Source organism: Eleutherodactylus coqui, chromosome 1 (genome assembly GCF_035609145.1).
Source record: "Eleutherodactylus coqui strain aEleCoq1 chromosome 1, aEleCoq1.hap1, whole genome shotgun sequence".
NCBI lineage: Eukaryota > Metazoa > Chordata > Amphibia > Anura > Eleutherodactylidae > Eleutherodactylus > Eleutherodactylus coqui.
The window spans coordinates 319,105,973-319,123,574 of NC_089837.1; the positions used below are offsets into that span (position 1 = coordinate 319,105,973).

At 46.2% G+C, this 17,602-nt stretch overlaps 2 protein-coding genes across 2 annotated transcripts; one reads left to right on the forward strand and one right to left on the reverse strand.

Annotated features, from left to right (window-relative positions):
• Nucleotides 1-2,280: 2,280 nt before the first annotated feature.
• IMP3 (IMP U3 small nucleolar ribonucleoprotein 3) lies at nt 2,281-3,344 on the reverse strand. The gene has a single exon (XM_066575044.1). It carries the CDS (start codon nt 3,269-3,271, stop codon nt 2,723-2,725), a length of 549 nt encoding a protein of 182 aa, XP_066431141.1. The 5' UTR covers nt 3,272-3,344; the 3' UTR covers nt 2,281-2,722.
• A 174-nt stretch (nt 3,345-3,518) lies between these two features.
• Nucleotides 3,519-17,121, forward strand: PEF1 (penta-EF-hand domain containing 1). Its single transcript, XM_066575042.1, has 5 exons — nt 3,519-3,669; nt 9,713-10,007; nt 10,824-10,979; nt 13,946-14,089; nt 15,215-17,121. Exons 1-5 carry the CDS (start codon nt 3,646-3,648, stop codon nt 15,442-15,444), a joined length of 849 nt encoding a protein of 282 aa, XP_066431139.1. The 5' UTR covers nt 3,519-3,645; the 3' UTR covers nt 15,445-17,121.
• Nucleotides 17,122-17,602: the final 481 nt, after the last annotated feature.

The following is a 17,602-nucleotide window of genomic DNA, read 5'->3' on the forward strand; positions in this document are numbered from 1 at the left end:
AATGTGAAGCCCATGCTTTCCAATGGGTCCCTTCACATTAGCGATGCTTTGTAGGCTGCTACAATGTGAGGGGAGAAAAAAAATAAATAAATCAAATCACAACATGCTCTGTAGAGTTGCAATTTGTGATGCTTTGTAGCCCATGTTCCCCTATAGAGCCTTCCTTTGTCGCATTTCAAGTGCGGTTTTTGTGCAGTGCAAAGTTTCCAGTATGAAATTCAGTTTGTCCCAAAAATAAGCCCTAGCTACATTAAAAAAGCCCCGATAATACCACACCTAACAGGCACTTCTGCTCAGCCAATCACTGCAGCACTCAATAAGCCAATCACCACCATCACATTGAATGGCTATGATTGGCTCATCCAGCACTGCAGCGTTTAGTTCTCGAGCACCGCGGATAAGCCAATCAGAGCCAGTGCTTCCTGGAGGTGGGATTTTTGAATTCTCTCACCAGGAAAAGCTGGCTAAAAAACTACAGACAAGTGCGTCAGCTTCAGTAGACGTGCGGCGCAGCGGATAGCGCATCTTAGGTGATGCAGGGTTTTTGGTTTTTTTTTCTAATGTAGGCAGGGTTTATTTTCAGGGTAGGGCTAATATTTCAAACACCCACAAAAATCCCAGCAAAAGAGTGCTACAAAGTTGCAATATTGCTGTGATTTTCTAGCGGCAATATGCTTTCACAAGGGCGACAGTGATATCGCCGCTACAGAATCAATGTGATACCGCAGTTTTGTACACGATTTTGTAGCGTCAGTGATGCTTTTTCTTGTGAAAAATCTCGCATCGCTCCTACCTGCGATTTTATGGTGAAAAAGGAATATTTAATGTTAAAGATGTATTGCATTGCACGAAAATCACAAGTTCCTGCGCTGCAATAAACAAGGCCTCATAGAAAACATGGGCACCAAAAAAGAGGCATCGCAGAAAGATAGAGCAGGACGGGATTTATTTTATCACAACATTGGCTAATGTGAAGGAACCCATAGGAAACCATGGGCCTCACACAGACATGGGACTTTCCGGTGATGCTACAGCGCTACAAATCGCACCATCCTGTAGCCCGTGTGAGAGCAGCCTTAGCTATACCAATGATAGACCTATGCACAATGCTGGGGTGCCTGCAGTGGTAGCGCCTCTATTATATGGGGCCCCAGTCCCATTGTAAAGGGATTTTCTAGTGCTAGTCTATTGATGATCTACAGCAAGGATCATCCATCCATAACAGATTAGAGGGGGTCCCACACCCAGGCCCCCCACAGACCAGCTGGTGCACAGCCCTCTCCCAATTCAATGTAATAGCAGCAGCTCTGTTGTGAGTCACTGTATGGTCCGGTACCCCGCCGCTCCAGCAGACAGGAGGATCAGGCAGCAGACCCCGCTGTTGAGGACCCTTTCTGATTGAAGGAAACACACATTGATGGCAGTTTGTAATATTTTTTTTTAGTGATAATGCCCTCTTGCTGACCTGTGGCCCCCATGTACCTTTACAGCAGCAGTCACCTGGTATAACCTGCATGACAATAGCCAATAGGAGACCTGAAAATGGGACATTATCAATGACATCCCATGGACTCTGCAAGAGAAGCCTAGATTACCCATTTACAACAAGGCCAGAAAATCAGGGCTGAACCACCACTCCAGTAAGTTACACGGCTTCTATTTGGGGTAGGGATGGGGGGGGGGGGGGGGGGAAGTTAAAGGGGTTTTCCTCAGGATAGGTCACCAATCATTAATCGTGAGGTCCACAACTTGGGATCTCCGATGAGGAGTCGATTCCCGGCCCGCTGTCAGCATTGCAGTTGGGTAGTGCAGGCACAGCTCCACTGGATAGCAGTTGTGCCTGCAGTACCCAACTGCACCACTAGTGCTAATCATGCCATCTGCTTTCAGCGTTGCTGGGAATCAGTGAGGATTCCAAGTCGCGGACCCCCGACAACCATCTATCCTGGAGGATAGGTCAACAGTCCCAGAGGACTCAGTCTAAAACCCGTTCAAAAGATAAATGCATTCACTTACATTAAAGGGGTTGTACCTGAATTACAAGTTATTCCCCACCCCCAGTGTAGTGGATTACTTGCTGAATGTGGGGGTCTGACAGCTGATCCTAAGAACAGGGGTCCTGAGGTGCCAACATGCTCAGCTAGTGATGTCACAACGGGTGACCCTATTCTCTGCAGCAAGACCCCCATAGCCTGAGGATAATTCCGGTACAAGCCCGTTAATGGGCGGCACACAACACGCACACTGGTTGCTATGGACACAGGTGATCAAACTACGGTGCACTGTACCAAAAAACAGCAAATAACCCCTTTATTACATCTCGGTGCGCAGAGTCCTGGAAGGGCCGCGCAGAGTCCTGGAAGGGCCGCGCAGAGTCCTGGAAGGGCCGCGCAGAGTCCTGGAAGGGCCGCGCAGAGTCCTGGAAGGGCCGCGCAGAGTCCTGGAAGGGCCGCGCAGAGTCCTGGAAGGGCCGCGCAGAGTCCTGGAAGGGCCGCGCAGAGTCCTGGAAGGGCCGCGCAGAGTCCTGGAAGGGCCGCGCAGAGTCCTGGAAGGGCCGCGCAGAGTCCTGGAAGGGCCGCGCAGAGTCCTGGAAGGGCCGCGCAGAGTCCTGGAAGGGCCGCGCAGAGTCCTGGAAGGGCCGCGCAGAGTCCTGGAAGGGCCGCGCAGAGTCCTGGAAGGGCCGCGCAGAGTCCTGGAAGGCGACAGTCCCAGCAGTCTCCCACTACGCCACCTGGTCAAAGTCATCCCACTCCTGGCTGTAGGTCTTCACGTGCTTCCTGATCTTGGACGAGTCCACCCACGTGACAAAGTCCTCCATGTTCCTGGTGACCAGGAGGGCGGGGTCGGTGACCAGCTCGGGCCCCACGCGGACATGCCCCTGCTCAATGAGGGTGACGGCGACCCTCTGCTCCTGCGCCATCCGCAGCCGCACCATGACTGTGGACAGGCGCCGGCGGCAGAAGGACGAGGCGCTGACGTCCTCGCACAGCTGCAGGTTCTGGCGGGTGGGGGTGAGGCCCATGGAGTACAGCTTCTCCAGCAGCCGGGCCGTGCTCTGCACGCGGAACGGGTCCTTCTCGTCCAGGTCCTTGATCTTCCGCGCCAGCTCCCGGATGTTACGGCTCAGCTTGTTGTAGACGGTGTAGTCCTCCCGCCGCTGCACGCGGTACCGGTTTAGCACCTTCAGCTCTGCCCTGTTGCTCACCTCCCAGTTGATGAAGTCTACCTTCTTCAGCAGCTTCTGCTCGTGGTACTTCAGCTTGCGCACCATCCTGCTGCCGGACACGTGTGAGGAGGCGGCCGACCAGCACTTCCGCTCTCTACCCACAATCCTCTGCGCTTTACGTTGGCCTCCCAAATCCCACCACTAGAGAGCGCGGGTACGTAAAGAGACGTCGCCTTCACATTTACAGTGAAGGTCGGGCGGCGCCATTTTTATGAAGACCAGTTTGTTGTAGATTTCCTATGGAAGCTAACCCTGGAAAATGGCGCTTAGATAGGAGACAGAAGAGCGAGCGGGTAGTGCGCTCCTGTGACTGGACGGTTACTACAGTTACTGGCCGCCGTGATGTGCTGATTCTGTCACTTCCTATCCGAACTTTGACAGCAGGACTGCGGTTGTCGGGCGGCGCACCGGGAGCGGTCATGGCGAGCTATCCGTACGGCCAGGTGAGCGGGCCCCGCCCGAGCGGCACGGAGCTGGGTGGGGCAGGGTGTGTGTATGGGGCGCGGCGGCCTGACCTGGGAGCGCTAGGAGAGGTGGGCCTGTGGCAGACGTGTGGAAAGGGGCAGCTTCTATAGGAGAGTCTATATCAGAGGATGTGGGGGCTTAGTAATGGCCTCTGCCCAATGATGCTGCCATTGTCTCCTCACCTCTCCAGGACCACCGCTACACATGGCCGCTGGTGGAGTAGCGGACCACACCGCCCTCTTGGACTTATCTTCCAGAACGCAGGTCCGAACAAGCGGGAAGGTGACGGCAGACAGGTCATGCCACCGGCGGCCATTTAATAGACCGGTTGGCGCAGAAGCCTTCTGCCCTATCACACGCCCCAATTATCAGCCTTAGCGTTCCTCCAGGCACTGGCGCATGTACAGCGGCACCTGGGAGGGCGCAAGGAACTATTTTCCCCTCTAGAATGAGGAAAATTGTCTTCTCGCTCATTAGTTTTTTTTTCCTTCCTCTGGATCAACATTGGGGGTAATTGTCTGCCCTGGAGGGGTCCGTGTCCCTTCTATCAGACATCCGCCCCACGCGGGTACAGTCACACAGGCCAGCGTGATAGCGGGACGAGAAGCTCAACCTGCCTTTTACCTGTGAGGCGGTTTCCACGCCTCGCATCACTTCTGTGAAGTTGCGATCCTCCGCCGCTTGTTTCACGGGCGGTGGAGGATCGGTAAGCATCTCCTATTGTTCTCAATGATAAGACTGGCATCGCACTCGTGGGTACGTCACACGGCAGGCAATGTGCTTGATGACCCATTGAAAACAGCAGGCGGCGCCCTCCGAGGGGTCCGAAAAATAGGACAAAGTGATTTTATTTAATTGTTTAGCTTTACCCCACAGCATCGCTCATGTGTGCCTCATAGTAACGGGAGTTGTGAGCGTCACATGAGATTTGTGTTCGTGTGACCGACGCCTCACATTGTTCCATTCTTGGCCCCTGTAAAATGAAACCAGCTGCGGTTGAGGCGTCAGCCAGCGCCCGTTACGTCACGCCGAGAACAGGACCCGCGTAAGAGGACCATCCGATGATGAGGGTTGAGAATAAAGGAACGTGGTAACGAATCTCTGAGTCAGTGCCTATATCCCCTGCAGTGCACCGTCTGCACCGTATATGCCAACACAGAAGGAATATAGAGTTTGTCTAAAATACCCCAAATCTAGAATAGGAATTTTAAAGCTGCACATGCGTCCCCCGCACACAACACACAGACAGCTGGGCACACGCGTGTGTATTGTCCTCCCCGTGCCGACCTAGCAGAGGGTGGAAGTCGCCCACAAAAGGGAGCTCACATGCCGTTGGCTGGCAGCGGTTATCCAGGGTTATAAAATGGAAGGACTGCCCTTGGGATCAGTATCAGCCTGTTGGGTGGGCAGCAGTGTGGCGGCGCTCCTCCAGCCTCCTCGGTGGCTACATCACAGTGCTGCTGGTCTGCACTCCTAACGCCACACACTTCATAGCAGCTGTTCTGTATTTACTGCTCTGTTCCATTCATTCGCTTGCTGGAACCCCCACCTGTCAAGAGAATAGGGGGACTTGTGTTGGAGGCACAGAGAGGACTAGCTGCACCACAGTCTCCACTCACCCGGACCTTGTGGGGGCGAAACTGCTGAAAACCACAGGACACAATGCATAGAATGCCAGATAGGACATTTACCGAAAGCAGTATTTGATATGCTGGAGGTAATCCAAGCTGTGCGGGAGGTAAATGCACCAAATCCTATTAACCCCTTCCATTCCAATTTGTATCCCGGTTTTCCTAGGGGGCTTACTCTTTTTCTGCAATTATACAACAGCGCTATCTGCTGGCTAAAGCCAGTACTGCATGAGGTGACGTGTTGGATAGGCTCCGACAGCAGAGAGGCTGGCAATATACAGTAAGAGAACCCCGATGGACGTCTTCCAACATCGGAGCTATACAGCCTTAAATCATAATGTCTTCAGATGTCAGACAGTGGATTGGAAAGGGTTAAGGATGGTATCACACGGGCGAGAAAAAAAACGTGTGATTTTTCGCTTGCTGTGAGAGTCAGTAAAAAAGCAGATTATGATGATTTACAATGGTTTCCTGCCCATCTGTGATGTTTTCACTCATGCGATGTTGCAAGAGCAAAAAATCACGCCCTGCTATATCTTTCTGCGATCTCCAGTTTTTTTTTTACCTCCCATGTTTCCTTATGGAGCCTCCTTTTTACCGCATCGCAATGCAACAACGTCCTATTGACTTTCACGAAAAAAGCGCGTGAGAAAACACGAGCAGCAGCAACGCTTTTGCGAGAAACAGTGACGCTCAGAAGTCGCAAGAAAAAGACACGATTTTGCCGCGACTTTCTCGCACCAAAATCGTAATTGCCCATGTGGAACTAGTCTAGGAAGCGCATCCCTCTCATTACACTTGGCACATCCTTTAGCTGGTTGTGTACCTACGTTGGTGTAGATTGTAGTTAATTCTAGTAATGCCCCTTTTACACTAACTGATTCTTGTCTGAACAAGGGAGTGTCGTCACCGCTAACTTGTGTGACCTGTTTAGATGGGCAGATCATCGGTTCACTTCTCGTTCGGTGGTCCACATTACTAGGTGGCGCTGCAGGGGTATTGCTCCATCTTCCTATTTGATGCTCAACTGGGAAATGTGCAATGTCCTTATAAGTCTCCTCACACAACTTCTAGGTGCTCTGCTGAACCCCTTGATGCTACAGGACGTACATTTACATCCTGCAGGTTCAGGGTATGTATGGAGGGAGATCGCAGGTCAATCCCGCTTCATACAATGCGGGTTCCAGTTGTTTCTCACAGCCAGCACCCGTGCCGCTCTTCGGAGGTATATACCCTTTAAATTCCACCATCATTTCTGACCGCAGCAATTAAATACCCAGGTAGATGTTCAGGGGTCCCGCACTGTGGCATGGCTTGATAGATTGCCTGTGAGATCGCGGACAATGTAATGCTATGGCATCACATCATACCACAGGAGCGATCAAACCATCGCAGGTTCTTGTCCCCTTTAAGGACTAAAAAAAAAAGTATAAAAATTTTGTTTTAAAAAGTTTTGTTAATTATTAAAAAAAAACGAAAGGTAATAAAAGTTTTAAACCCCCCTCTTTTGCCATATTTAGAACCTAAATAATAAAACGAAAAAAATTTGGTATCGCCTCATCTGTAAAAGTGATCTATGAAAGTAACACATTATTTACTGCACATGGTAAATAATAATTACCGTATATACTCGAGTATAAGCCGAGTTGTTCAGCACATGTTTCTATGCTGAAAAAAAGCCCCCCTCGGCTTATAATCGAGTGAGGTAAATAAAAACTGCAATACTCACCTCCAAGCCCGCGTCTGTGTCCCTGGCGGTGCGGCAAGCTGCTTGAGAATTCTCCCTGCTGTCATCTCCTTGCTCAGCTTTGCATTCCCCCACCGTCAGCGCTGTGTAAGTTAGCCCTGTGATTGGATCGAACACGAACCATTCACAGCCATTAAGTGAATGACATCACTGGCTGTGATTGGTTTATCGAGCGCCGGCTGTGATTGGCTAGCACTCGATCCAATGACTGCACTTAGTTACGCAGCGCTGGCGGTGGGGGAATTCAAAACCAAGCAGGGAGATGACAGCGGGGAGAAGTCTCAATCAGTTTGCCGGACCGCCGGGGAGACCATTGCGCCGGGGACACAGATGGCAGCTGGGAGGTGAGTATTGCGTTTTTTTTTAACCTAGTATATACTCGAGTATAGCTAGGCTTATACTCGAGTCAATAAGTTTTACCAGTTTTTTTTTTTTTGTGTGTGTGTGGTAAAACCTATTGACTCTGCTTATACTCGGGTCGGCTAATACTCGAGTATATACGGTAATATCTTTGGAAAAAAATATAGTACAGCAAAAAAAAACTATAAATTTGGTATCGTAGTAATCATATTGCCCCATAGAATAATATTATCATGTCATTATTGTAGTAGTTTGTACGCCGTACAAAGAAAACTCTACCAATGATGGGGGAAGTTCGTTTTTTTTCCCATTCACTCCACTTAGAATTTCTTACGTTTTTCAGTACATTATATAGTACATTAAATAGTACCATTAAAAAATACAACTCATCACGCAAAAAAAAGACCTCCTACATCTACGGTGATGGTTGAATAAAAGAGTTATGATGCTTTAAAAGGGAGGAGGGAAAAACAAAAATGGGAAAAAAAATAAAGGGCCGCAAACTTAAGGGGTTAAGGAAAAGCAATACCCCTCCCGACCCACGTCACAGGCCTCTCACTAGCCAAGCCAGAAACTTACTGCACACTGGTGAGGAAAATCACCCTGAAACAGCTGTCTGTGTATGGATTCTGGTTTGGTTTTCAATTCCCAGTTATTGTTATAAGGCTTGTCTAAAGAGTCTGAGATTGACTTGCAGGAATGCCGCTATCCAATAGGTGGCGCTACTGTGGGCTTGTTCCCCCTTCCCATTTGTACATCCCTATGTGAGACACTGAAGGAGAAGTATTTACACGCAGTGACAAGTGAACAATGATTTTTAATGTTGCTGAAACTGAAGCCAAACGAAAAGTGCACGATTCTCGTTCGTCGTTGGCCCGATTGTAGACCGAACGATTGTTGTTCACTTTCCCTCATTTGAATGCAATGTCTTGTGGTATCTGGCACCAAGACGTGAACTCCTAAAATTAACTTCTCCCCTTGCCTACAGGATAGGGAATAAGTAGCTGATCTGTGGGTGTCCAACCACTGGGATCCCCTGTGATCAGGAGAACGGAGGTCGTCCAGGAATGATGGTCACCCGAGCACGATCACTGTGTGGCAGCCAAGTACAAGGGCTCAGCTTTCTCCAAATGAAATGGAACAGTAGTGCCCAGCTGTGACCATCATTCATTCCAGGACACTTTGAACCCTCATTCTCCTGATCGGAGGGGATCCCAGTGGTCGGTCCCCCACAGGTTGGATACTCATAAATTAATTTAGTGGGGCAACCCCTATAATTTGTGTAGGTTGCATGGTAGAGCCTGTATGGATCTGACTTGGTTTTCCAGCAAATCCCACAGATGCCCAATCAAATTGAGATCTGGGGAATGTGGAGGACAAGAGTGCAAAGTAACCTCCTCATAAAGGGCAGGACATCAGGCTTGCTGGAAGCACATTGCCTCCACGGGCTTGGGATGAGACCAGATGCCTTTGCTCCCCTCGGGCACCCATGACCCTGTTGCTGATTCTCTGCTTGCCCTTACTCTGCCCACTCCTGGTAGGTTCTAGCCACAGATATACCAGATAAATCTGCAGTTTCGGAGATGCCGTGACCCAGTTGTCTAGCCAGTACAATTTGCTCCTCGTTAAAGTCCCTCAGATCCTTACGTTTGCCCATTTTTCCTGCTTCCAACACATCAACTTTAACAACTGACGGATCATTTGCAGCCTTCTATATCCCATGTCTTGGTAGGCGCCATTGTAACAAGACCTACTCAATTCTCTTGGCTTTACTGTTCTGGCTGATCGCTGTATAGTTGTTGAGATGAGCACTTTTCCAACAAAATGTTTTTCCTGTTATTAAGACTATTCTAATGTAATGTTTCTAGAACTATATGTACACACAGTTTCTATGGTGTCTAATTGAAATTTTCATTAAACAATACTTCTTGATGGTGCCATATGCTCATGCCTCCGCCGGGAGGTATTGTTGTTCTGTTGTTTGTGAGCAGCCGCAGCTTTTGGCTCAATTCCCCATCTTAATTATATGCAGATATGAAAAAAATAGCAGACTAGCTTGTGCAAACACATTTTGCTAAACCTTTTCTGAAAAATGATTGTATAAAATGCATGCTTGCAGAAGTGAGCCAGTTTCTTATGGATGCAACTGGTAGGAACTTGTGCAATGTTGCTCTTCAAGTCTGTGCTTGTATAAGAAGCCTACTTCATTGTGATTATTCTGGAAGCCGCACTCATTGTTGTCATAACACAAACTGGTTTGATCACCTGTCTCCTTGCTTTCAGGGTTATGCCTCTGCAGGACAAACTCCTGGTGCACCTCCTGGAAGCTATTATGCAGGTCAGCAGTATGGAGGAGGTGGTCATCCTGGTCAGCCTACATATGGTGGACCTGCACCTGGAGCACCGTATGGACCTCCGCTGTCTAATAGTGGCTATGGACAGCAAATACCAGGTGCTTCTGCACCAGGGGGTCCGGGAGGGCCTTATGGTGGCCATGCTCCAGGTGGACCTTATGGAGCACCCAGAAGCAATCCGTATGGTGCTCCTCAGCAAGGACAATATGGGCAAGCACCTTCTGGTAAGATTGAAATACGCAATTCAATTTGATGCTACCGGACGTGTGACATCAAAAGCGTGTGAAGTTTTCAACTCCATATGTGCAGCTAATCCAATGACACTGCTCCGCAAAGTGCCCCATTTTGCCCCATTTTCTCTACATCTAACAACACTAATCATTAAAAACCCGTTAAGTGGCAATTTTTTATTATTTTGAAAAAACGATTTCCGATCCAGGAAAATATGATGAAACGTGCAAAGACATGAATAGTGATTCTCCTATAAGTAGGACGCTGCCACCTAACGGGGTTTAATCTAATGTATTGAGTGGATCGAAGTCATCATTTATGTCACTGCTCACATTAAGGCCTCATGTCCACTAGCTAAATGGAATTGCGGATTCCGCAGCGGATTTTGCCCATAGGGAATCATTTTAAAAGAATTGCGTTTTCCATGCGCGGGAGAAAAAACGTGGCATGCTCCATTCTGCAGCGGATTCCTCGTGGATCGGCAACATTGCTATCACATTAATAGCAATGTGTGCGGATATCTGCATGTAAAAAAAATAACCTTTTAAAGCAAATCCGCCACGGAAATCCGCGGCAGATTCTGCGCGGATTGTATTTTTCAAGTGGACGTGAGGCCTTACTGTTTCTGTAATGAGCCGTGCACGTGTGTGTCCATCATAGGACCGAGAGACTTTCATCCACTAGAAGTAAGTAATGAAGGTTCCTGCTAAATGATGAGAAGAGCTCTTAAATATAGGAAGTATATTGGAACATGTTGTAACCTTTTCATTACACAAGGCATAAACTTTTATCTTCTGTTCCTCACACAGGGAGTGTGCCTCCAGGAGTAGATCCAGAAGCTTATACCTGGTTCCAAAGCGTTGACTCTGATAGAAGTGGCTACATAACTTTAAAAGAGCTGAAACAAGCCCTGGTCAACTGCAATTGGTCGGCATTTAATGATGAAACCTGTATCATGATGTTAAGTAAGTTTCTATGTCTTAACATAAAATGTGAACTAGGGATGGAAACACCAATTTGTCCTGTATGGGTAGTTCTATATACTACTTCTCACTATTTCAGTAGTATGACCATAATACCCCTTTATGGCCCAATGTCCACTGCTGAATCCTGCAGCAGAATCCAGGCGTGCCCACAGACATGGACCTGATCTTCTTCCTTCAGCATGGCGGATGCATCGGCGAAGTGCCGGAGGCATATGCAGTGCCATTTTTAAAAAATCTTCTTTCCTGCGGATCAGTTACCGCTGTGGACGGGCCGCAGATCGGATGGCTTCCATTGACTTCAATGGAAGCTATCCTGCAGGATCCACAGAAAAATGGAGCACGCTGCCATTTCTTCTCGTGCCTGTGATCTGCACGCTGGGAAAATCGCATCCGCATGCTTTAAATTGTTTTGCAGATATTAATGCATCCCTACGGGTGGCTTGATTTGCAGATGTCCCTCGCGGGTTCCACAAATCAAATCTGCCCATGGACGTTGGGCCTAAGAAAGTCACTGAAGGGTTCTCTGGTTGTATATAAATAAAACTAATGATTGGTGAAGAGTTAAACTACTTTTTAATGTACTGCATTTTTTGGACTACAAGACCTCTTTTCAATTAGAAAAAAGTGCTGAAAGTTTAATGCATCTAATTGTCCAAAGGTGACAGTGAAACATGAATCTTTATCCGGTTTAGTCATAGAGGGCCCTCATATTCTAGCAAGACCCTTGGTTACTTTTCTTATCTTCCACCTTTACCTTCTGCAATACTCCTTATCTTCCTCCTCTTCCACTATAAAAAAAGGTCATAACTTCCTGACCTCTGCCATGTGCCTGCTACCACCCTGATCTGCTGAGCCTACTTCAACAAGCAACTTGGGTTACTTGGCTTTGGAGAAGAGGAATCTGAGATACACATCCCCATCTGACTTCCCTGCCTCTCCACATCCGCCCCCCAGCCTCATCACTCCATTCCCCGTGTGCTTACAAACGCCACCCTTTATGGCTCTTCATCCCTACTACACCATCGCTCTTAAGGGAAGGGACCAGGCTCTCTCCGATTTCCCCAACTATGACCAATTTGCTCTTTCCAGCCGCCTATAGAGAACAAAACTCACATGCTTTATTTATACCCAACACGCTGTCCTCCCAGGAGTGGCCAGGCCTCACTTACTGCCCATCTTCTTAGACTAGTCGGGCTACGCCTGATGTTCAGCAGTCCTGCTCACTATCAGCCATGCACCCCCTCCTCCTCGGGCATTATGAGGCATGCAGACAGGTAGATGGCTATACGGAGGAGCATTACACAGGTGCAAAATACTGATGAACAACCACTCCCATATTTTCCGTATATTGGGGGGGGCTGCTTAGTATCATACTTGCACGTAGATAAGGACACAGTGTGTCAGTCCCATATGATTATCGCCTGGAGCATCATTAAGAGGTTGTAAGCCTGCATGGTGCACTACACTTATTGTTTGGCCTGGCACCCTTAGTATGTTTTATCTATGTGCAGGTATAAAGCCCCTTTTACAGAGTACAATTATTGTTCAAACGAGCGAAAATGAACCATAGCCGTTCAGTGTAAACGCAGCCAACCATCGAACGATAAATCACTCGCTTTTCGTTCATCGTTTATTTTCTGTAGGCATACAAATGATCGTTGGCTCGTTCACTAATCATTCAGTTAAATGCCGATCTTTGTCGTTCACTTATACATTAAATGTGAAGCACTGAATGATTTCTTGTTTGAACGAGCCAACCATGTATCTGCTGTTTAAACAGGCCTCTCGAGCCAACTCTTTCAACATTGGCGCGTTCAAACGACAAATCAGCAGGTCTAAACAGACCTTATACTAAGCAGCCACATCCTCTAATATATGGCAGGTGTGTGAGTGGTTGTTTATTTTGTACCTGTGTAATGCTCCTCCATATAGCAATCTGCCTCCTAGCGCGCTGAGGAATGGGGTGTCTATACCTGCCCTTGTATTCCGGATCAGTAAGTACGGCCTCAGCCTGTGACTTTTTTTTGTTTTGATATATCCCTCTTCTGTGATTTTTGAATTGATACTCCAAAAATAAGAAAAGAGTGGGTTAGGGCTTATTTTCAGTGGGATTATTTTCAGTGGGATCAGGGAGTGGGTTAGGGCTTATTTTCAGGGGATGTCTTATTTTTCCCTGAACAACAATCTACATTTATTCCTGAACCAAAAAAAATCAACATTTATTCAAATCTAGTCATGTCATCACATTCTGGAACCTCATCATAACTCTCCTGAATTCCATCATGAATTTCTTGTATTCTCTTATTTCCTTTTTCCATCTACATTTACCGATATTAAAAACAAGAAGGATTGAAAGTGCCGGGCTCTCACACCTAGATGGGGTAGTCCTACTGGCGTCCCTCCTGTCACAGGCGCGTTACGTGATGTCAGGTCCCTTGGCATGCCAGCAGCTCTCTACCGTGTTTCACTGCAGCCAAGTGTAGCGGTTGGCTCCCCCTGGTGACTGGAAGCAGCCACAACACTCTAATATAATGAGCATGGGAGTGGAGTGACGCCAGTGGGAATACCCAATCTGTGTATGAGAGACCGGCACTTGCCAATCCTTATTGTTTTGGGTCTCATGGGGTCTTTTGAGTGCTTTGGGGATGTCTGCTTTTCTTGGTGAAGGGTCTCTCTGTCTTGCTGCATTCTATTGCCAATTGATTTTACTTTTGTACATGTATATTTGCCTGGACACTATTTAAATTTGACTTTTTTCTGAACTGTGAGTAGGGATTATGTTTTGAGCATCCTTAAAAATTATGCTAGGGCTTATTTTTTGGATAGGTGTTGTTTTGGGGGAAAAGGGCTGTGTCCTTTTTTTTATTTGATTAGTTCCTGAACATATGGTATCTTATTTTACTTTCAGTAGTTTGTGTATACTGAGCTGTACTTTTTCTTTGCAGACATGTTTGATAGGAGTCACTCAGGCCGGATTGATCTGTTTGGGTTTTCGGCTCTCTGGACATACCTTCAGCAGTGGAAGAACATGTTCCAGCAATTTGATCGTGATCGATCTGGCAGCATCAGCCAGGGAGAGCTGCATCAAGGTAAACCCTCTATATATATTTTACCAGTGAGCCTTTCTGAGTACAGATCTGAGCGTGGTTGTGGTGATGGTGACACTGTGATACTTTTCAGAGAAGTTTGCATTGTCATATTGCTAGTAATCTCTTTGAGATGTCAGAAGCTGCTGAGCAAGCACATGTCTGCATAATAGAGGAGGATGCAGCGCATTGTCCGTGCCCTAACCTTCATTGGGCATCACCATGGATACGCCGGGCCAGGAACAGGAAAAGCAAACTACATTCTCTGGTTTATTATACATGGGTAAACTACTGGAAATCTGCAAGTGCGTTATACAACGCTTCTAGAAGCCCTTTTACATGGATATCGGGCACAAACCATTCTTTACTTGATCGTCGGGCTGTACAAAAGGCACAATGATCAGTTGACGAATGAGAAAATGCTTGTGAAAAATACTCGATGATCACTTGTACATCTACCCGTGAGAATGGGGAGAGGTACAACCCATCTATAGATCTTCAGCCCTTGTAAAATGAGAAAGTAAGCAAGTGCTAATCAACACGCTTGTGGATTGGTGCTTGACACATCAGGCTGAGTTGAAAGGACTTTAACTCCCTACACAAGATATCACGTTTGCTAGTTACTAGAAATCTTGGGGGAGATTTATCAAGTAAAAACAAGCATAAAAATGTCAAATTTCGGCACATGGCTAGCTTGCATATAAATTTTACAACCTTGTGTCATCTACGCTTTCTGAAAAAAAGGCATGCATGTCAAGAGTAGTAGTGGCCACCCCGGACTGACACATTTATGCTTGATTTATGGCCTAAACTAGTTTAAATTATACCTGAAATTGACGCAGCTGCCATAGATTTGTTCGTATGTGCAGGGACTGTCTGAGATGCGCCCTATAGATGGAGAGGCGTACCGGACTGTAACGCCGGTCTTAAATCTCTCTGCTTTTATCTGTATGTCTTCTTGTGCTGTTAGTTCCAATCGCTGAATCACATGCTGGCTCAGCATAAATCACTAATTGTTCTGTAAAACACACTAATTGGTGATGATTCTATGAAGATGAAGGCTTCGGTCTTCAGTTCCTTTATTATTCGCGTTTCAGCTTGTCATCACGCTTCTTGTTGTTTCCACAGCTCTCTCTCAGATGGGATATAACGTCAGTCCGCAATTTATCCTCCAAATTATGGCCCGCCATTCTGTAAGAACTGCAAACCCAGGCCTCCAGCTTGACCGATTTATTCAGATTTGTACCCAGCTGCAGAGCATGACGGAAGCATTTCGAGAGAAGGATACCCAGAGAGCCGGCAGTGTGAGGCTCAGCTATGATGATTTTCTCACCATTTCTGTAGCACGCCTCCTGTAAAGTCATTGTCTATTTCACACTTCTTGGTCCTGTATACTAAAGCCTTGTGAAGACTGCGTGCAATACTTATATGCAGATCTTAGTACATTTTTAGGGTAATTCCAGTAATGCCAGATTTTTTGTACATTGTTGTCTTTCTCCGTATTAATGCACCATGACATGTACATAGAACTGTAGAACTCTGAATTTTAAAAGGTAATGCCTGTATGTTCATCACCCGACTCTTTTGAAGTCTTTGCAAAGTTCACCCTCTAGAGGGAGACAGAGTTTAATAATTCAGTCGTGAAAACAATGTTGTGCTACTTTGTTACCTATTGCCTGTTTTTCCATTTTACCTTTTCATTCACATTGTATTGATTTTTGATATTTAGAAATTTATTTAATCCTCGCATTATCATTTGAATATAAGATATATACAGGTACAGATAGTAAATGATTTCCTGCTTAGGTTGGCTTCACATCAATGTTTTGCTTTCCTGTTCTGTCTTAAGAGAAGAAAAACTGAAAAAACTGATCAAGTCAAATCTCCAATGATATGTATTTTATTTCCGTTTCCTCGTGACCTACAGGGCTTCTTTCCCCATCCCAAAAAAACAGAAACTGGATGGAATTGCCTTTTTTTTTTTTTTTTTTTTTAAAACCTTGTACTAGCTTCAGTTTAGCAAAAAAAAAAAAGATCCGTTACTAATGGATGAAAGAACAGTGATGTGAAGCCAACCTTACTGACATGCTGTATATATAGCAAAGTATGTCACGTTGCCAATAGAAAGTGGATATCCAAATCATTGTAATATGGTAGTTATTACTTCTTCTCCTTAGAGGGGTTGTCCCGGCTCAGTGTTTCATGCTTTCCCATCCCGGCCATCAGTGTTTCCTGACCACCTTGCTGGGTGTTACGGAAACAGTTGAGGTGGTAGCCTTATATTTTTCTGGAATTTCCATTGAAAGGAATGGGTGTTTCAGATCTGTGGGCTGCACTGGTTTTGTAACACAGGAGTTACTTAAACAGTATAGCGCACTATGCTGTGCTATTTCCATAACTCTTGTTCACTTCAATGGGAGTTACAGAAAAAGCTGCCGCCACCTTAACGGTTTCTGTATCACCTGCCAAGCTGGTCCGGAAACACCCACGGTTTCACATCTCCGCCATCAAACGCTAAGATGGAAATACCCCTTTAACACTACAAGAAACCAACACATCATGAAAACATCAGTTGCAGCCATTAATGTGTTTACATTCCAAGCATCTCAATAATGTTACACTGGGGGAATCGAAGAAACTTTGTATGTTTTGCCAGCTGTAGGAGCCGATCAGGTCAGTACACTTTGTAAGGTGCTCTGGGGAATAGGGGGAGTCTGCAGTTTGTTAAGGAAACATATTGTAAAATACTGCATGGCGACTTAGAAAATGCATTTGTTACATTTTATCATATTACGTGTAGCCATTTATTCCACATAGTTCCTTCACTATCTACGCATTTGCTTAGTACATGGGAGGTTGAATTTTTATGCAATGTAAACTTGGACCACAGTTTTTTGTTCTGCTTGTTTTTTTTTAAAACCTTACAAACATTTGCCATATTTTGTATCTGCCAAAGCTTTGTCAAACCCTGAGGTTATCGGGCAAATAATGAAGTGCTAAAATAAATATACTGTATATGTATACATGGATTAAAATACATGTTGTTGTCATTAAAATGTAAGGTTAACATTTGGGAGAGGAGGGCACCCTGCGGGATCGTTAACATGGTTAGCCTCACGCTAGTGTTTTTGTAAAGCGTTACATGGACATATTATGGCCACAGTGCATCAGTATTGCAAATCTGTAACCCTGTTTGTCTAAAAGGATAATTGAGTCTCATAAAAACAGATGTTTTGAAAGATCTGATAATGTGTATATCGTGCCAGTGTATTCGGCAGCACTTTAGAGGGTCCATGGATAGTATTAAACTAATAAACAGTTTGAACAATAGGGATTGGGGTTCTGCTTGCAAGAACTTACTATCTATGTGGAAATAGGAGGGACAGTAGAGGTAGCAGTTCTTGTTCTATACAATGATCCAGCTATCTTTTATACCAAACAGGGTAATAGATACAAGCTCATACAGCTTTATGTATATACAGTTATGAAGTGCATTAGGGTGTATGTGGTGTAGGA

Bases quoted from the DNA above. Each gene is read 5' to 3' on its own strand.
- IMP3 (XM_066575044.1), bottom strand. From the start codon at position 3,271: ATGGTGCGCAAGCTGAAGTACCACGAGCAGAAGCTGCTGAAGAAGGTA.
- PEF1 (XM_066575042.1), top strand. From the start codon at position 3,646: ATGGCGAGCTATCCGTACGGCCAG. The intron at 3,670-9,712 runs GTGAGCGGGCCC...CCTTGCTTTCAG, and splicing joins CGAGCTATCCGTACGGCCAG to GGTTATGCCTCTGCAGGACA. The intron at 10,008-10,823 runs GTAAGATTGAAA...TTCCTCACACAG, and splicing joins ATATGGGCAAGCACCTTCTG to GGAGTGTGCCTCCAGGAGTA.